This window comes from Prionailurus viverrinus, chromosome A1 (assembly GCF_022837055.1).
Source record: "Prionailurus viverrinus isolate Anna chromosome A1, UM_Priviv_1.0, whole genome shotgun sequence".
Lineage (NCBI taxonomy): Eukaryota > Metazoa > Chordata > Mammalia > Carnivora > Felidae > Prionailurus > Prionailurus viverrinus.
In genome coordinates, this window is record NC_062561.1 from 19,688,109 (window position 1) to 19,709,199 (window position 21,091).

General features: G+C 47.8%; 2 protein-coding genes across 2 annotated transcripts in view; both read left to right on the forward strand.

Annotated features, from left to right (window-relative positions):
• The window catches only part of DHRS12 (dehydrogenase/reductase 12), a 106,251-nt gene that overhangs the window by 47,355 nt on the left and 37,805 nt on the right, over positions 1-21,091 (forward strand). The gene's annotated exons all lie outside the window — the stretch shown is intronic.
• On the forward strand, positions 6,663-11,154 carry TMEM272 (transmembrane protein 272). The gene is given in 4 exon segments (XM_053447885.1): positions 6,663-6,743; positions 10,787-10,855; positions 10,857-11,051; positions 11,053-11,154. Coding segments are annotated over 4 exon segments (447 nt in total).

The window sequence follows — 21,091 nt, forward strand, 5'->3', positions numbered from 1 at the left end:
AAATGCAATTTCCCCCCAAGCACAGGGCACCGTGTCACTGCACGGGCTGCACATCCGTGAAAAGCCAGCTCTGGTGGGCAGTGTTACACTCATTCAGGGAGGGGCAGTTTGAAGGCAGGAGTGAACATCCGGGCAGATCACTCCGCATGCCTGTCATCCTCCACATTTCCTGGAGGTGAAGGTCAAGATTGATTGGCAGGAAGGGGACGGGCAGGACCCTGCTCTTCCGGGGCGTGTAGTAATGGAGTTCTGGTTTGGTGGGGTGAGTCTCAGCAATTTTCTCCTCCTGAGACGACTGGGATTCACAAATCAACCTGTGGTCTTTGACAATCCGAAACTGGAATGGGCCTTGTAGATGAAACTAATTACAGAGGGTTCAGTGTAAGTAAGAGAAAATCCAACTCAAACTGGCTTAAATAATACAGAGGATCTATTGGTTCGTATCAAGGGAAAGTCCAGAAATAGGTTAGCTTCATGGGTGTGTGATTCAGTGGGTGACAAATGCCTTTGAAGACCTAGTTTCTTCTTGCCTCTCCTTTTTGCCCTCCACGTGTCGTTCTCCATGGGCTGCCTCCCCTTCATGGTGGCAAGATGGCGGCCAACAGCCCTTAGAGCTCGGCGCTTGCACACCAGTGGTGAGGGAGGGAGAGAAATCGTATTTTTCGAAGTTCTGTCTGAAGAGTGAGAAGGCTTTTTTTTCTTTTTTTTTTTTCTCCCCTTGAGTATGCTGGGCTTAAAATGAATCATGAGCTTATCCACCAGATAATAACATACCCAATGAGAACTACTCTGCTGATTAATTTAGGGCTAAACTTCATGCCCTTCTCCAAAGTCCATGGTGGAGTCAGCTTGTGCCAGAGCACATGAACTGCATAGGAGAATGGGGATGTGGACAGGTGCAGAGACCAAAAGAAAAATTGGGGTGATTGCCTAGAGAGGAAGGAGAGAATGCTAAGAAGGCTACCATGATATCCACTCAGAGATTCTGTCTCTGCTCTCGGGCTGGCCTTGGAATCTAGCGGGATGTGTAATGCTGTCTAAACTTTAAAAGCAGGGACTGGGGTGTAGGCCTACCCAAAAGGCATTCAAATTCATAATTAACAAAAAAGATGTCTAAACAAAACCTGTATGTGCAAGCCATTCAACAGATGGGGAAACCAAGAAGTAACAAGGGGAAAGAATTGCCTGATCATAATAGTGGCCGTAAACTGAGCTGGGGTGTGCATCTGCTAATGCATTTTACAGAAGAGGAATGTGAGACCCCAGAAGGCCATCTAATTTTCCTGAAGCCACATGACGAATGAGTGACGGAGCCAGGACTGGACCCAGGCTGTGTCTCCGTCCCTTCCCAATGCCAGGAGGGCGAAACGGTGGTACAAACAGGAAGCAAAGCCCCAAGCAGTTAAGAGCTCTCTTCCACTGTGTGTCAGTGAGAAGTTTTAGGAGACCATCTCGTATCATATTCTGTGGGACATGGGGCCAAATGAATGGAAAGGGAAAAAGACTTCGTGAAGCAAATTCTGGAAGTGATAAATCAGGCTGTCAGCGAATCTGAGGCAGGGAAGGGAAGAACCATCTGCAGCAGGTCTGGGCTCCCAGGAAGCACAGGGCTGATCCTGCCTGGCTCAGCGCATGCCGGTGGCTTCTGGCTTCCTGGCACTGGCAGAGCAGCAGTTTATAAACTCCTTTCCTAGAAGCTGTCAGACTTTAGAGAGGTGGTGCAAGAAATGTGGGTCTTAGAGTCAGCAGCACGAGCATCAGAGACATTCAGCTCTCTCAGAGAGGCAAGTCCTGGCTTGCACCTCCCCCCTTCTCGTTGAGTGACCTCCTGCCATCTGCCGACTTGCCAGAAGGTTGGGCCTCGCAGATGCATAAGGAAATCGCAGCGCGAAGGCAAGGAAAGGGTCTGTGTGTGTTTCCAACCCAGCGCCCGCTCCTCCTCCTTGCCCCCTGCTTTGCTTTTGTGCTCTTTGCCGTCCTGATGCTGCCGCTCTCCGTGGCCTTCACGGGTAAGCTGGCTGCTGAGCTGCCGGGCGCCACTGATCAGCCACATGCGGCCGTGGGACAATGACCTTCATCTTTAAATGTAAAATGTGGGATAGAAAGAGCCGGCCAGACGGGTGATTCAAATAGCATAGTAGCTGTAGTAGAATTATTTGGTGAACATTTTGTTTTTAAAAAATGTTTATTTATTTTGAGGGAAAGAGCATGTGCACAAATTGGGGAGGGGCAGAGAGAGACGGAGACAGAGACAGAGACTCCCAAGCAGGCTCTGCACTGGTAGCACTCAACCTCACAAAACCGTGGGATCGTGACCAGAGTGGAAACCAAGAGTCGGACGCTTAACAAACCAAGTCACCCAGGCGCCCCTATTCGGTGAACGAACGTTTTTTAAAAAAAGAGTCCTGGGCCCCACCCTGGGAGATATTGATGCAATGTGTCCAGGGTGGGGATCCATACCTGCTTTTAAAAAATCTGTCACCAGGTGATTCTGGTGCCTGTGGACCAGGTTGGGGGCCACTGGGTGAGAGGGTTTCCCAGGGCCGCTCTCCACCTCCTGTGTTCCCATGTGGAAGCCTGTCATGAGCAGTATGAAAATGCTATGGTAACATGTAGGTGCTCTGTACATTTCTCTTGCTGAACATACGGATAAATACTTCCATAAGTCATATGTATTAAATGACCTCAATTATGTCAAAGCGTGAAGTGTTGAGGGAGTGGGGAGCTCCTTACGTAGCTAAAAATGATTGTCATGTGTCAGTGGAATTAAACTCATGCTCCGGAATGTTGCTAATGGAGGCCCTGAGCTGTGTACACAGAACCTAGCCAGTCCTATTTCAATAGAGACCTAGAAAGCCTGGTGTTCTAGTTTCCAAGTTCACAGCATATTGGAGTAGAAATGAAAAGGGCATAGGTGTTGTTGAGTAAAACCCCAGTACCCTAATTGCTTAATGGGAATGAGGTTTCCCTTTGGGGTGATGACAATATTTTGGAACTAGATAGAGGTGGCAGTTATACAACTTTGTGAATACATTCAATGCCACTGAATACTTCACTTGAAAATGGTTAATTTTAGGGGCGCCAAGCATTCGACCTGGTTTTGGCTCAAGTCATGATCTCTCGGTTCGTGAGATCGAGCCCCAAGTAGGGCTCTGTGCTGACAGTGCAGAGCCTGCTTGGAATTCTCTCTCTTCTCTCTGCCCCTCCCTCACTCTCATGCACATTCTCTCTTTCTCAAAATAAAATATAATTTATAAATAAATAAATAAATGCAATGGTTCATTTTATGTGCAGTTCACTCAGCAAAAAAAAGCAGCAATACTAAAAAACAAAAAAAAACTAATACAAAATAGTACTCTTAAAAATTTTTTTAATGTTTATTCATTTTTGAGAGAGAGAGAGAGAGAGAGCAAGCAGGGGAGGGGAAGAGAGAGAGGGAGTCACAGAATCGGAAGCAGGCTCCAGGCTCTGAGCTGTCAGCACAGAGACCGATGCAGGGCTCAAACTCATGAACCTCAAGATCATGACCTAAGCCAAAGTCAGTTGCTTAACTGACTGAGCCACTCAGGCACCCCAAAATAGTACTCTTAAATTTGTGACAAGTGAAAGTTGACAGCTTGTTGGGAAATAAAAGAAATAAAACTCTAAAGTTTGTACAGAACTAAAATAGCCGAGAAGTTAGGTGCCTGGGTGGCTCAGTCTTCGGCTCCAGTCATGATCTCATGATTTGTGAGCTCGAGCCCTGCATCAGGAGAGCTTGAACCCCATTTTGGGTGAGCTCTGCTTCTGTCTCTGTCCTCTTTCTCTCTCTCTGTCCTCCGTGGGGGTTCTCTACCTCTTCTCTGTTTCTCTCCACCCCTCAGGGGATCGTCTCTCTCTCCCTCTCTCTCTGCCTCTCACTCACTTGTGCCCTCTCAAAAATAAAAAATAAAATAGCTGAGAAGTCTGGGGCCGTTTGGTGGAAGAGTAGATGATTCAACCAATTCAGTAGGCCCTAAAGCTGTCATTATTACAGTGTAGTTCAAAATTAACATTTATTATATGGCTCTGCTCTATCAAGAAGACTTTCTAAGATGTTAGGTATCCCCTGCTTAGGAATCCAGGAGTATCCTTAAAAAAAAAACAAGTCCTGTGAAAAATCTATCAACTAAAAGATTTTTATTGAGTTAAAAAAAAAAAAAAAAGCTTTTGGAGCCTGTGGTTTAGTTATCTGGAAAATGAGCTTAACTGGAATAGTTCATTCACTAACAAGGCTGTTTAAATGAAGCAAGAACCTATAAGGCCAGTTCCCAGAGACATTATGCTAAAATCACTACATTCGCTGCCGGAAGAAAGTATTGGGGAATCACTGCTCCGTGGTTATGAGTTTCTGTTTGGGGTGTTGAAAAAGTTTTGGAACTAGGGAGTGGTGATGGATGCACAAGATTGCAAACGTAATTAGTGCCACTGAATTGTAATGTTTAAGAATGGTTACAATGGTAGGGGTGCCTGGGTGGCTCAGTCAGTTAAGCACTGACTTCAGCTCAGGTCATGATCTCATGGTCTGTGAGTTCAAGCCCCGTGTCTGGCTCTGCGCTGACAGCTTGGGAGTCTGGAGCCTGCTTTAGATTCTGTTTCTCCCCCTCTTTCTGTCCCTCCCCAGCTCGCCCTCTGTCTCTCTTTCTCAAAAATAAATAAACATTAAAAGATTTTTTTAAATGGTTACAATGGCAAAATACTTTATATTATCACAATAAAACATATAAAAAATAATCATTAAAACCCCATAATATGGGCCCCTCCAAAAAGCCTAAAGAGAATCATTGTGATACTGCTCGTCAGACAGAAAGAACATCTAGAGGTAAAGTAGGTAGGTACTAAGCAATACGTGAAGAACACAAGGGGAAAGACGCTTTTATTAAATTTATTAGGATCCTTTTAAGCCATCTGTGCACTGTGTGACCCTCCTGTGAGCAGCAGCTGTTTTTATTCATTAGGAATGAACAGATATAGAAGTCATTACTCAATGTTCATCTCGCAGCTGGGTTTGAATTGAAAGGCAGTTCATATCCAACAACTTTGGCCCCAAGCATTTAAAGGTCCTTGTGTGAAAAGGTTGTATCGAGACTTGGAAAGTATTTCATCTAGTAGTGGATTCAGCTGAACATCAGAGCTATCTAGGAAGGCAAGCCTCCACAGGTTGACAATTGCAGCAATGTGCGTATTTGATTTTGCTCTGGGGTCCTGAATTTGTGGGTCTCTGTATACCCAGGAATTTTTGTTAATTTCAGTGGAATATGGTATCATCATGGGGAAATGGCTTATTTCCTCTAAGTACCCATGCCTCTAATGCATTCATGGGAAATAAAAATCAAATCGAAGCTAAAACTTTAAATGTCATTTTAACAGAAGACTTTGATTTTACAGTGAGCATCCCGTTTCTTGGGCTCTATTGACAAACGTATTGGTCAGGGTAACTTTACTATGTTGTGGTAACAAATTAACCCCGGAATCTCAACACTATGAAGCGGCTCAACACTATGAAGGTTTATTTCTTGCTCATGAACGTTCCGTTGTAAGTCAGGAGCCTCTCCAGGGTTCCAGAAGACTCCCCCAGGGTAATGTGATGACTTCACACTCCAAATGACTTCATTCTTGCTCACTGACTATCTCAACCCATGGATTCCAGGTGGTCAAAGCAGGAGAACAAAACAAAGGGCCACGTGCCAGTTTTTAAATGCTTTGGCCCCATACTGTCCCACAGCCCATCGGTTAGAAGTAGTCACACAGCATTGGCTACCCACCAGGGGGCTGGGAAGTGTGAGGGACATTCACTGAGCAATGTCTGTGCACAGCCAAGATGTGTGCTAGGACACATCCAAAGCCTGGTCATTTGAGCCAGATTGGTCACTGAGGGCAATGGGCATTTCTTATATATACATATATCTGTGTGTGTGTGTGTGTGTGTGTGTATGTGTGTATATATATATATATATATATATATATATGTGTGTGTGTGTGTGTGTGTGTGTGTGTGTGTGTGTATATATACATATATATGTATGTATACATATATTAGGGTTTTTTTCAAAAAATTTAAAAATGTTTATTTTTTAGAGAGAGAGAGAGACAGAGTGTGAGCAGGGGAGGGGCAGAGAGAGAGGGAGACACAGAATCTGAAGCAGGCTCCAGGCTCTGAGCTGTCAGCACAGAGCCCGATGTGGGGCTCAAACCCACAAACTGCGAGATCATGACCTGAGACGAAGTCGGACGCTTAACCGATTGAGCCACTCAGGCACCCCCTTTCGTATATTTTAATAATATACCATACCACCACTAGTTAATAATAGGCCTAGAAGACAGAGGCTGGAGAAAAGTAGAGAAGGCATTGCTATGGGAATTAAAATTGCCACTAAGAAAGGGTACAGTCGGTTCATACCCAGACAAAGTGATATCTGGTCCCTGCTCTACCTGACGTCTGGGGGACAGCCACTTAGTCCCCTGAGCATCCTGAAGATCAGGTGGCCAGTGAGACTGGGCATGCTCCACAAGCAGGGGATTGGGTTACAGTTTCCATGAGGAGCATTTGGGCCTCTGCAGAAGTCTACTGCATCTTCCCAGCTGGCTTTATGCTTTTGAATGCACTTCTCTTCATCCTTTTTCATTCTCTCCCCTCTGTAGGGATGAAGTTTTTGGAGGACTGCCCCATACAGACCCTCATCCCTCTCTATTTGCTAGCGGGTGGGATCATTGGAGCCTTAAAGGTGAAGTCTATTTATCCACTGTTTAGTTTTGCAGAAATTTAACTTACAGGCACGTGACACACATCCTTTAATTGTCTGCTACTCACGGAGGAGCCAGAACAACTCCCCTCCCTAAGCACAGGGTTATGGAAGCAGTGGGGCAAGGTGGATCCTGAAGTCTGCTTGCAGAGACATGGGTTTTTCCTGATGAGGAGCATTCGCCCAGAGCTGGGCATCTTTGCGGTAGCCTCCCTCCTGCCGCCCTGAGAGCAATGTGCTAATTTGTGGCTTGGGTCTGACAACAGTTGAAGCAGAGGAGTGGCTGACTGCCAATTAATCCTACCTGTGAATTGAGCCGGCGTTATCTTGGCCTCTCTCTGCTTCTTTTTAGAAAGGTTCCTGTGGAGGGCAGTGGAGTTTGCATCTGGTTGAAATGTATTTGGTTTTAGCAGCTCTTATTTCTGTGTCTCTCCTAGCGCTCAACCGACCGGCACAGAAACCACTAGCTGCAGTCATCAATCAGACGTTAAACTCTGATGTTTCAGGGGAGGAGGGGCTTCTCTGTGACTCTCAAGTTCATGTCAGTGTAGGGAGCCTATCTGCTCCTGGGTTGTACTGACATCTGTTTTAACAGGAAAAGTGACAGAAGAAAAAAACATCAAGGGTCCTGGAGAGTCTACAGGTGTCAAAATCCCTGGCCCACAGAAATGTCCCACCTGTCCAAAGCACCTCAGGTCTAAGGTATCTTAGGTCCACATCCATTCACCAGTGACCCTTCCCAACCGTCCAAGCCGCTCTCAAAGCTTCCTGTATCAAAAGCTAGAAAACACAAGCATCCGTTTTTCCAAAATGGTTGCATAGAGATGAAACACAGAAGAAAACCATCAGGAGTGCCATATATAAAATTTCATTTGGACGCACTGTCTGATTTCTTTGCCAGCGTCTTTGTGGTGCTTGGGGCCTTCTGAAGATGCTGGCCAGTGGCATCAGTCAGGATATTGGTTAGGACATCAAAGGAGTGTCTTGCTGTTCTATGTAATCAGCAGCCACCAGCTCAAGTCATGGGAAGCAGGTCTGAACCTTTTGTGTCTGAGGTTATGTCACCATGAAATGCCCTCAACTCCTAACAGCAGGGCAGGGGCGGTGTTCTGGAATGTGCAATAACACGCATTCCCCCCCCCCCCCCCCCCGTGACAACATCCCCACGGGATCAGCTGGGACTCTGTTTGGCTCCAAGTAAACCCAGAGGCTCTCTGCTCAGTGGGGCTTCTTATCCCCTGTGGCCCCGTGGTATGAGGGGAAAAGCCCTAATGAACCGAGCGCCATAGAGATGTTCAAAACAAGGGCAACGTTTTCAGCAGTAATCACCTCTGCTCAGCCCTCCCTCACTTGGCTACCTCATCATCAGGCCGTGAAGTGAAACTTTCCTGTGGAGATGTTAACCGTCCATGGGGTCTGTTCCTCTTAACAACGGCAAACTTTTCCTTTATGAAATCCGGCCCAGAACCCAAAGGTAATTTATTTTAATGAACAAACTAGGGCCCTGATAAACAGCACTGATTTTTTTTTTTCCTGGCAATCTAGAACTGTTTGCAGCCAAATTAAATTTTTGTGCTCATCGTAGTGAGGTAATACACAGTGAGTCCGTAACTGTTAGAGAGCAACAGCAAACAGATTTATAGAATCCCTAGATGGAGAAGTTTGCCGGTGATACCAATGCTCTGTCTTTAACCCACTCGGAACACTGCGCCACAGTGCCCAGCATCCTTTCTAAAATGCAGCAATAGCACCACGGTATTGCATCTTGTTGACGAGAAAGCAGAGCATCGGTGAGTGGACATTTCCCAGGATCACCAAAAAGAACTGAGTCATGACCCACTGGAAGATCATGAAGTGAATTTAGTAAGGTTGTGACCATTAAACAAAATGGAATAGAGGGACTCCTGGGTGGCTCAGTTGGTTCAGCATCTGACTCTTAACTTCGGCTTAGGTCACGGTCTCACGGTTTGTGGGACTGAGCCCCACGTCGGACTCTGCGCTGACAGCGCAAAGCCTGCTTGGGATTCTCTCGCTCCCTCTCTGTGCCCCTCCCCCACCTGTGCTCGCACGCTCTCCCTCTGTAAATAAACATTAAAAAAAAATAGAATAAAAAATACTAGAGTGCCCAGTAAGCATGGTGTGATAAACACATACACGTGTGTTTGGGCATATGGGCCATATAATTTAATCCAAATCGGGACATTTTTGAGAGTACACAGGGACTTTAATAATCATGCCAGGAAAACCCCGTAAACCAGGACTCTGAGCCAACAAGGACACACGGTCCCCCAATTACTAGGTTGTGATGTAAAAGGTATTTGTTACTGAGGACCGTGTTAAAAAGAAAGTTTCAGAAACACTGATTTAGTGGCCATTAACCTCCCTAATGCCCCACCTCATCCCCAATATCCCACTGCTCAGTGATCATTTCTACCACCCAGTGAGTGCTTACTATGTGCCAGGTGAGGTGCTAAGGGCTTTGCCCCATTTTGAACCTAGTCCTCACGATACCCCTTCGAGGCAGGTACTTGTATCAGAAAGGAGTTTTGGAATACGAGGGACAAAAAATCGGGAGGAAAGGCCCCCACGGCATCCAGAACCTACCAGGCCTGTGATGTGGCCTGGAGGTAGCAGGAAAGTCTGCTGGGGTCCGCCCTTTATGAGGCAGGGGGCCTGTTGTGCAGCCCTCTAATCAGGACCAGGTACTCGTGTTATAAAGTCGTGTGGTGGAAGGGTGCGGGGACAGTCGAAGGAAAGTCTGTACGCCTGGCTTCCAGGCATAACTGCATAGCACAGTGACTTGCCGGGGGTGAGAAGACAGGAGGACCACAGGGCAGGGCAAAGGCACCCCTGAGGCACGAGCCACGTGTTGTGACTGTGCAAAGTCGTGAGCAAGAGGGCAGGTGAACCAAACACAGCTGGACCCTGTCTCTTCTTTCTCGTGGGGAAAGAATCACTAGAGGTACAACCAGCATGGTAGCTATTGATTGGTTACAGCAGATGAGGAGCAGGGAGGCTCCCGGGTTTCTAGCTTGGACAGTGTCACCCAAATGAGAGGCATATGGAAGGTAACAAGTTATGTCTTCAACATACTGAGCCGAGGGCCTGGGGGCACTCGGGGGAGCCTCACACGTGTCCGAGGTCTGGAGGAAAGTTCCAGAAGGGAGCCGCAGGCCAGGGCGCCATCAGCCTATAGGTGGGTGAGGTCAGGGCCTGGGCCATATTTGTGAGGGTCACCAAAGAGGGAAGCTACTGAAAGAGGCCGAGAGACAGAATAGCTTGGTGGAAAGGAAGCCAGCTTTGGCTGAAGACAGACCTGGTGCCTGGATCTTCCACTTTTTGTACACATGACCTTGGCCGAAATTCTTAAACGTCCTGGTCCTCAGCTCCTTTGTTTCTAAAGTGAGGAAAGTAATGTACGCTTCCATAGGGTTGTTTTAAATAAGACAACCTGCCTAAAAATAAAAGCACTTAGTATCTGTCTTAGCTCAGGCTGCCGTTGACAAGATGCGACAGACCAAGTTGCTTCCATAACAGACATTCAGTAGGGGGAGGGAGGAGGACACTTTCAGATGATGACCATATGCAGGTTTGCAGTCATGGGAGGACGGGGAGCAGGTCACTGGAGGCAGGAAGGCCAGGGATGACCTCAAGGATGATGAAACAAACCAGAGCAGCAGCGACACTCTGGGTGCGGACATATATTCCAGTCAACTAATCCCTTGTCCAAAGCAGCTCACACATCAAAATAGAAAATGCCACCAAGGATGCTGACTAAGGATTGATGCCTTCATTCTTGCCAGTTCTGATTCTTCAAAATTAAATTTCACTCCTTGGCGGCATTTCCAACTCTAGTGTGGGCACTTTGCGCATTAAATCTCCCTCTCTCTCTGTTTCTCTCCTGGCTTCTATTCCCTCTCCTCCACCTGCTTTGCTGCCTTGCCCTCTGACCCCCCCATCCCCCCCGACCCCCACCCCCCACCCCCCCACCCCCACCCCCCGCCGCCCTGCCGACCACAACCCAGGTGTCTCTCCTGCTGCATGACTCTACCAGGATGAGGCGGCTTGCGGCCAAGGCCGTGGTGATTGACGACCAACCAGGACGATGATGCATATCCCTGGAGGCAGACTGTGTGCAAGTATTATATCCACCTCAGCCTCAGCCTCTTCCTTTTCCTCTGGTTCCTTTCGGGGAATTACGGGGCCCTCTCCGTTTACCTGCCTGATTTTATTCCCCCTTTCCAGCAGCCTCAAGATTACTGTGACAAAACCCTGTACCCCTGTGCCGTAGGGAGTCCTCGTGCTCAGCCACACCATGCTGGTCCTGCTCATCCTGTGCAGTGGGCGTGTCTATGTGTGGTCCAGGTGGAGATTCGTTGTCGATGGAGACTGAGAATCACCCCCTCCGGCACACACAGGCACATATTCGCGCATGGGCAACTCCACACACTCACATGCACACACGCGCACGTATATGCAAACACGCACCCACGCACACTCTGCACACTCATGCACAATTGCAAGAGGAGGGCACACTGTAGAGCAAGAAGACGTCCCTCCAGGCAGTGAAGAAACCACCAAAATGCACTGCGTGTTTATTCTAGGCAGACTAAAGGAGCGCTTGCCTCCCTGGGCCTGGGGGAAGCCCTGTGGTTCTTTCCAGAGTGGGACTTTTGTACTCATGAGTTTGCAGAGGCATCTTTTTATGTGAGGGGATGAGGCGAGGGAGGCAAAGACTGGGAGGCTCTTTCCAGCTACAGGCAGTTCCAATGACCGTCGTCACAAGAGCAAGTTTTACTGCTGTTACTGTTGCTACTGCTGTGTTGTCATCCAGCCGCGGGCAACCTGAAATTGTAGAAAGGGATATCTTCCCAACAAGACCTATCTTAGCTTCACTTGGGTGGCTTTGTTATGAACAGGAGAAAGGTGCTCTGTTTAATGACTCCGGGTGTCTTTTGGGAAAGAGCTCTCTTTCCCAGCCCCAAATCAGACGGGTTTGATTGGACCGGTAAGGGCATCCCAAGGGCAGCTATAAAGGCTGCCAAAGTCAAGGAAGTCAGTGCCCCTGGGGCTCCGGTCTGGCCCGTGAGCCTGGCGTCACGGAGGGTAGCGTGCCCTCCCTGTGTGCCTTGGGGTAGTCCTACTGCAAATTCTTTGCTTGGCCTGAGTCTGCTTCTTTCCCTGGCCATCTGTGTACATCTCTGTAATGTGCTCCTGGCACAAACCAGTTTCGTGTAGGTTTTGGCCAGGTTGCACGTGGTGTCGTTAATGCGGGTGTTTTGGGGTTTTTTTGTTTTTTTGTTTGTTTGGTTGGTTGGTTTTTTTTTTTTTTTTTTTTTTTTTTTTGGGTCTCTGAGTTTAAATACTCTACAGTAGCAAATCTACTTGATGTCATGTTAGGGCTGGGCAGGCTTTTGCAAATCCATTTATCTGGAAGTTCAGGATGATACCGAAGAGCAAACACTAACATCCCTCCCGCTGCTGTCGTTAGGGATGAAGTTCCTGAGAGCTGGGGTACCAGGCCATGCGGTGCCGTCAGCGGGGGAGCACCGATGCTTTAGAATCTTGGGTGAAGACTCTGTCGTGTGTGTTTCTAGGGGCAGTGCCCGCCCAGGGGGACAGTGGCCCCTTCGTAGTTGTGCTTCTGTCACAGCACGTGCACAGCCTCTGTATGTTACCTGGTGCCTAGCTACTGCTTGGTTTTGAGGCAGGGGGTGGGGAGGGTGCTTTGTAAGAAGACCAACCCCAAAGTGGCCATCCATGTGGCCTCCTCTCCCTGCTTCCAGAGAAAAGGACCTAGGAGTTCACGGTAAGTTTGGGCATCTGTCACCTGCTGTTACATTTGGTCCAGGTTCCTCCCAGGTCGGAAGAAGGTGCTGGAAGCGCCCTCTGCTGGGCCAAGGGCAGAAAGCCCTTAACTTTGCCCCTACCCCTCTGGGACTTTGCTGTTTTCATCTTCGCCCAAGACTTGCAAGATTAGAGGGCGTACGACTCGAAGTTCCTGCCATCATCTGGGATGCCCGAAGTCACTCTCATTGTGCCCCACATCACCTTCTCCATGCCGGGGGCTCCGACACTAGAGCAGGCAAGGTGTTCCATGGGCACCCCGTTCCACCCTGCCTGCCTTAGGTGATGACTCACCAGTCACTCCCAGTCGCTTAGCTACTGTTTGGACACAAATGAACAAAGCCAGCAGAGCCCATTTGTAAGCTCAATCCAGGCCACACGTCAACCATCACTTCACTTAGCATCTCTGACACAAACTCCTGAGCAGGGCTTGAAAAGAGTGTCCAAAAAAGTAAACCAAGCCTACACAGGCGAAGCCAGACTCTGTACTCGTGGAGGAGAATGGCCTGGCAGCCCTCTGCAGAGGCAGGCTCCCCAAGTGCACAGGGACCACACCGCCGGCTCAGGCACGCCAGAGCCTAGGATGGCAAACAGATTTGTTCTCTCCCGCCAGCTCCCATCACGGCTATGCGTTGTGTTGGGAATGACCCTGAGGATCTGAGACTCAACAAGGAGGTGTGAGGGGACCCATACAGTCCCACTGGGGGTGACCCTGGGGTTCTGGGGGCCTGGCAAATGGAGGTTCTCCCACTCACATCTCAGCACGGTCCTCACCTCGTAGTGATGCATTGTGCCCTTGTGAGTGACTCACAGGAGGAGTCTGGCCATGGACAGGCCACGACAAGGGCTCCTTGTCACTGACTCCTCTTCATCTGCGGGCACTGAGGACCTAAGCCCGTGCACCCACAGTCCTGCCACACACATGCTTCTGAGATGTTGTTGCTGGGGCCTGGGCAAAGGTGGAAAGAGCTTGCAAAAAAAAAAATCTTTTTAAAAATCATAAACTTGCTGTTAGACTGCAGATATAGGCTAGTGCATTGGGTACCCCTGTAGCCAGGTCCCAGATGCTGGCGATTCCTAGTTTCTGATAGGCATGACTATCCCCGGAGTGTCACAGAAATAGCTGTGTTGGTATACACGATGACTTACCAAATATGCTTGAGAAAGTGGCAACTTATCCCCGTTCCCAGAAATAGCTTGGTAGAAGAATTTATTTCCTCCTTTCATTCCATTCCCTATATTTATATCTTGTTTCACAATGAATTTGGAGGGTCTTTAAATGCTGTATTTGAGGGGCGCCTGAGTGGCTCAGTCGGTTAAACATCTGACTTCAGCTCAGGTTATGATCTCACAGTTTGTGAGTTCAAGCCCCACATCGGGCTCTGTGCTGACAGCTTAGAGCCTGGAGCCTGTTTCGGATTCTGTGTCTCCCTCTTTCTCTCGCCCCTCCCCCACTTGCACTCTATCTCATCTCTCTCAAAAATAAATAAACATGAAAAAAATTTTTAAATGGTGTTATTTGAGACAATAAAATTAAAGAAAAAATATATAGTCAAAAATCAAACGATAGGAGGGGCTCCTGGATGGCTCAGCCGGTTAAGCTTCCAACTTCAGCTTGGGTCATAATTTCACAGTTCATGAGTTTGAGCCCTGCATCAGGCTCTCTGCTGTCAGCACAGAGCCCGCTTCAGATTCTCTGTCCCCTTCTCTCTCTGCCCCTCCCCCCAGCCCCCGCTTGCTCTCTCTCTCTCTCTCTCAAAAATAAACATTAAAAAAATAGAACTACAGGAAAAACTAAGATGGTTAGAAAGCAGTTTTCAACGTCTTTTTCCCCCTACACCAACACACTAGAGTCTCACCCTAGAGGGAGTGGTGAAGAAATGTGACGGTTTTCATATGTGCCCTACCCCCCTTTGCAAAGGGAGAGTATTGGACGTAGGCCCTTGATAATTACTAAAACCTGGACTACATTTTTGGCTTTGAGTTTCCTTGCCACCAAAGAGGAAAGGAAAATCAGCTACAAACTGCCCATTTTCTGTGGAGTCAAAAAATACGCCCCCTCAGGAGAAACATGGATTAAGTCTGAAAGACCATATTACATGCGTCCATTGGTAGCGGGAACACAGCGTGATTCAGTGGGTGACATCTTCAGCATACTATACAAAGACACTAGCAGCCTTTGAATGATAATTTATTAGGGCCTCCTTCAACAGATGGTGAAGTGGTTATGACGAGGCACCTTTCAGAAAGGTTCTGGGCCAAGGCAAATTGTCCATGACTACAGTTCTCTCAAGGTCTGGCTTAACCCAGAGAGAACTTTCAGAGGGTCTAGGAAGTGATCAGCTGCATGTCCTTTATGTGATTCCCGGTTAGGATCATTTCCCTCATCTGGGCTTTTTGGTGGAAGATGAGCATGCGAAGTTCAGAGTTATTACCCAGAGCCTCGGGGTGCACCCTGCACTGATGCTAAGCGGACTGCAAACAGCGGCACAATGAAAGCACCTCGCCAAGAGTGACCCAGAAGTCAGCCATCCCTTCTTTGCAGGAATGGTTTTCTGGGGAAATTAACATGGTAACATCTGAACTTGAGAGTGCTAAAAAAAAAAAAAAATGGGACCATTTCACGGGAGCCAACCACACCCGTGGCTCACAGACCTCAGTGAACCATCAGAACCACCCAAGGGTTTGTTTAAAATGCAGAAGCATGGCCCCCAGAAATTCTGATTCTGTGGGTCAGGGGACCACACCTGTGCACTCAGGCCACGCAGGAGTCACAGACTGACCCAGAACTGTTCCATCGTAGTTGCGAGCATGAGGGCACTCTGATGCTTCTCTGTCTTAGCACGAGAAGAGGCAAAGCGGTCAAAAACTTGCACTTTTGTATAAATGAATCTTGTGCTTCATTTCCTTGTGGGCGTTTTTCATTGTTGATGACATAAACTTGGAACAATTGTTCCTCAGTGCCTTCCCTGAATACCCTGGGGGAGGTCATCCTCCAGGCCTTGGGACGCTTCTCTTGTTCTTTCCTCCAGTGCGATGACCATGGGTACAGACCATACACAGGAGCCAATGACCATCAGAGGCCTGTTCAAGGCAAATTTTGCTCCATAAAATTCATAATCCTCAGGTGGACAAACGAGTTCATGGTGGATTCTAGAACAATGAACTCCTAAAAATCCTTATTGATTCTGGTGGCAATTTCCCTTTTCATGAGTATGGAACTAAGAAGAAAGCAAATCTCTCGTTTACAGAGGTCGAATTTCAATAGTTCACTTTTTAGGTCAGCCTGGTACTATAGCTGCCAACTTATCTTGGCATCTTAGGAGACAGCCTCTTGGTATCGCCCACAGAAGTGAAATAGCAGGTGGGTGTTTCTCAAATGCATCTTCTGTTGTTTTCTCTAGAACACTCTCTTTGTTAGATCAGTTAGCTTTTAAACTTTCTTACCGCATTGTATGGAGGTAAAGTTTCAAAGGCAAAGAAAAGACAACTCACACTTTATGCTGGTCCCACCCCAGGTGAGGTAGTAAGGGTTTGCAAATATGGCAAGTTCTAATAAGGGCACCGAAATCTCGTGACTGAGAATGTCTCTCTGTTCTGACTGCCTCCTATTCACCCCATTGGTGAGAGAGGGGTCCCTTGCCCTAAATGCTGGGAGATGGCTGAGCACACAACAGTTGCTTGCTGGACAGATGAGAATGATGGTGCTTCACTGGTCACATACATTCACAGCCCGGCAGGGAGGATGCAGCATGCTGTGCAGGGCCGCATGGAGGCTGCACAGAGAAACAGACTGAGCAACCAGGAATCTCAGGGGTCATGCTCTGTAGAAATAAGGTGGGGTGGGGGGTAAGCTCTGGTTCTGGCAGGAGAATGCGATGGGCTTGTTTGAATAACATCTGGAGCTGGCAGGGAGGTGAAACTCGTTACGCTGAGGAGCGGGTGGGGTGCAGCCAGTCGTCCGGGGGAACGAGCAGGTGGGAGCCTTTCCTGCCTCATGGGAGGCATATCTGGTAAGAGCAGGGGAACTCATGGTTAGGCCTCTGGGAGGCTAAATATGTCAAGGAAGCTGATGAAATTTGGGGCCTTCCAATCACCCTCCAAGATCCATCTCTGCCTTTATTTGCCTATCTTCCCCAGATTACTTAGTCCTGGATTCAAATCTAGATTTGAATTTTCTCAACAACCAAAGCAGAAGGCAGATCAATCCATCATGAGATATACATTGTCCGTGAAGAAAAAAAAAGGGGGCGGGGGAGGGTGGCGCCTTGGTGGCTCAGTCCGTTAAACATCTGACTCCAGCTCGGGTCATGATCTTGCAGTTCGTGAGTTCGAGCCCCGCGTCGGGCTCTGTGCTGACAGCTCAGAGCCTAGAACCTGCTTTGGAGTCTATGTCTCCCTCTCTCTCTGCCCCTCCCCTGCTCACACTCTGTCTCTGTCTCTGTCTCTCTCTCAAAAATAAATATTAAAAAAAAAAAAAAGCTGCTCCCCACCATCAACACCCAGGTTAGAACACTCACTTCCTGGACAGCTCTGGCCCTGGTCAGCAGCTCCAAGCCCTTCCAATTGTCTGATGATTTTCCCCACAATTGCAAAAATCTTGCAGTCTCACTGGATTCTTCCAAACCATTTTTTTTTTTACTCTTTATTTCTTCATTTGAATATTTCAGCTTTAAAATGTCCTGTAGCCTGTACTTTTTCATAGCCGCCCCCCCCCCAAAAAAAGGCATTCACAAATTGATTTACAGCTTATAAGTTTGTTTATAAAGAAGCCAGTGTCTGTTCAGTTCCCAGTTCACTGGCGGAAGCAGGTGTGGCCCAGATCCCGCTGGGACTCCCTGTGCCAGCCCCACGGGGGCACCCCAGTTGCAGCAGGTGCTGTGGCTGATGGCTCACATCTGCAGCCTTTCCCGGAAACCCACTCTGGGTTAGTACAGCCAGCTTGCCAGGACGCACCCAGACTTACCCCCGTCCCCACCCCCCAACATATGCAGTTACTCATAGCTAAGGACTGAGTCGGGGAAGAGAGAGTAAAAGCCCAGCTCCCTTGGTTCAGGGCAGGTCAGGCTCTGTGGTGTCATTCACAGTCCAGAGCTTTCCGCGGATTCAGGCCAGGCTTCATCAGAAGCCACATTCTTTCCCATCTTCTTCCTCTTTCCTACCTTGCAATTTCGTTTTCCCAAGACCACTCCCTCAACACGTCCCTTTCCATGAAGCTCCACCCCCAGGCTCTGCCTCCAGAGAACCTGACCTAGGACAGAGCTGTTTGTCCACAGCTGGAGGCAGGAGAAAAATCAATAGTATAAAGCCCTTTTATTTTCCTAAAATGTGATAGATGCTTATGGCTAAAAATTCAAGTAGTGTCAGAGGGTATAAAGTAAAATGTGAAGGATTTCACACCGTACCCCAACACCTCCAAAAGGTGGCCCGAACCTCCAAAAGGTAGCCGGTGCTAATTTTTTAGTATCCTTTCAGAACCTGTCTATGTATATTCAAGCATAAATTATATCAAATTATTCATATTATTCTGCAGCCTGCTTTTTTCCACTTGCTACATCCACTTGATAAGGGAACTTCTTTCCCTTATCAATGCAAAGAGATCTGCCTTCAAAAATGACCAATAATAATGGGCGCCTGGGTGGCGCAGTCGGTTAAGCGTCCGACTTCAGCCAGGTCACGATCTCGCGGTCCGTGAGTTCGAGCCCCGCGTCAGGCTCTGGGCTGATGGCTCCGAGCCTGGAGCCTGTTTCCGATTCTGTGTCTCCCTCTCTCTCTGCCCCTCCCCCGTTCATGCTCTGTCTCTCTCTGTCCCAAAAATAAAAATAAACGTTGGAAAAAAAAATTATAAAAAAAAATGACCAATAATCATAAGACTCACTTAAATAGGCACATTCTCTGTTACTGATATGGTCTGTCATTTCTGTGAATCAAAGTGGAAAAACCAGTAAATGTGATATTTTATTTTGCCAAATGAGCAACTGAGAGCTCAGCTGGGGAAAGCAGTTGTCATTTTCCCCCTTGTGTATCGGGTGAAATGAGCCCAACTGAACCAAAACTCCCAAAGAAATTAGTTGCTGGACCTTTTGGATAAAGGCCAAAGGGAAACTCAATGGTCCCCAACAATGGATTAAAACTGCTGAGGGGAGGGGCACCTGGGTGGTTCAGTTGCTTAACAGCCAACTCCAGCTCAGGTCATGATTTCTGCGCGTGAGTTCGAGCCCTGCATGGGGCTCTGTGCTGACAGCTCAGAGCCTGGAGCCTGCTTCTGGTTCTGTGTCTCCCTCTCCCTCTGCCCCTCCCCTGCTTGTGCTCTCTCTTTCTCAAAAAGAAATAAAAACATTAAAAAAATATATTAAAATGGATGAGGGACGCCTGGGTGGCTCAGTCAGTTAAGCGTCTGACTTAGGCCCAGGTCATGATCTCACAGTTCATGGGTTCAAGCCCCATGTCGGGCTCTGTGCTGGTGCTTCGGATTGTGTCTCCCTCTCTCTCTGTCGCTTTCCTGTTCATGCTCTGTTTCAATCTCACTCTCTCAAATATAAATAAACATTAATTTAAAAAAAAAACTGGTGACAGAAAAGAAGTTGAGCTGGTTCTAAATTATGCACATCCACAGGACCTCATCTGTCAGCAGCAAACCATCCCTTCAATATTGCATGTGTGGAAGCGTGTGTGTGTGTGTGTGTGTGTGTGTGTAATTAACTATCCTAAGCCATCAATGCAAGATGGAGGCAGCACCCAGAAAGCACCGAAACTATAAAAAGGATTTTAAGACACAGAACAAAAAGTAACAATGCAACACAAGGAGATTGTATCTCGCACCCATTCAGACGGCCACCCCAAAACCATAACAACAGAAACCAGAAAATAACAAGCGTGGGTGAGGATGCGGAGAAATCGGAACCCTTGTGCCTCGGTGGTGGGAATGTAAAATGGTGCCGTCGTCACGGAACTCTGTATGAAGTTTCCTCAAAGAAAATAAAAAATGGAATTGCCACGTGATCCAACAATTCCACTTCTGGCTGTACACCCAGAAGAACCGAAAGCCGGGTCTTAAAAAGACCAATGTGCCGTCTACACCGGTGTGCAGCAGCATTCTTCACGATAGTTAAGAGATGCAGGCAAGCCAAGTGTCCCTCAGCAGATGAGTGGATAAGCAAAGTGCGGTGAATTTCTTATGGAATACGATTCAGCCTTAAGAAGGAAGAAAATTCGGGGCACCTGGGGTGGCTCAGTCAGTTAAGCGTCCGACTCTTGATCTTGGCTCAGGTCATGATCTCATGGTTATGAGACTCAGCCCCTCGTCAGGCTCCACACTCAGTATGGAGCCTGCTGGGATTTTCTCTCTCTCTCTCTCTCTCTCTCTCTCTCTCTCTCTCTCTCTGCCCCTCCTGGTCTCTCTCTCTCTCTCTCTCAAAATAAATAAACATTTTTTTAAGTTAAAAAAAATTTAAAAACGGAGGAAGAAAATTCTCATACATGCTACACCATAGATAAGGCTTGAAGACATCATGCTAAGTGCGATAAATCAGTCATAAAAGGACACATACTGTATGATTTCTACTAATAGGAGGAACCTGGAATAGTCAAAGTCACAGAGAACAGAAAGGAGAGTGATGGGTGCCAGGGGCTGGGGGTGGGGAGGAGAGTTCATGTTTAATGGGGACAGAGTTTCAGTTTTAGAAGATGAAAAGTTCTGGCAATGGATGGTGGTAGATGGCAGAATGTGAACGTGCTTAATACCACTGAACTGTGCCCTTAAAAGTGATTAGGATGGTAAATTTTAAGTCCATTTTCCCACAAAAAAAAAAAAAAAAAGTGAACCAGTGTATTCAGTCCTTCCAAGCCTCCCTAGGATGACCGAATGGCCCAGAACTCACTGACGAGGGCAGGGTCATTCCAGGTGTATATAAGGGCCCAAGTGCTCACAGGCTCAAAACCCAACCTCACTTAGCTGATTGCAGGTCTCAGTGCCTCACCCCCAGAATGCCCCACCTTCAGTCACCCAGCCCCCCTGACTTGGTGGGGAGTCTGCGGTGGGGTTGGAGTGTGAAATGGAGAGCGGGGAACTAGAAGCCACCCATTCGAACACAGGAGCCAATCAACCGACCACAAAAAGGTCAGGAGATAGTAGCAGAAGTTTCCAGCCCCCCAGAAGTGACTAAAAGAAGAAACTGAGGAGAAGCCACTAGGAAAGGTGTCCCATCCTTACAGAAAAAGGGTTAAGTGTGTGGAGTCTGGACCCAGACTGTCCGGTTGGAATCCTGGTTGTGCTACGTTCTAGATTCTGGTGTGATCTTGGACACGCTACTGAAATTCTCTATGCTTCAGTCTCATTAATACATTTTTTTTTTTGAGAGACAAACAGTGTGCACAAGCAAGGGAGGGTCAGAGATCGAGGGAGAGAGAGAATCCTAAACAGGCTCCCGAGCTGTCAGCACAGAGCCTCCTTCAGTCTCATATGAAATGAACTTAGAACAGAG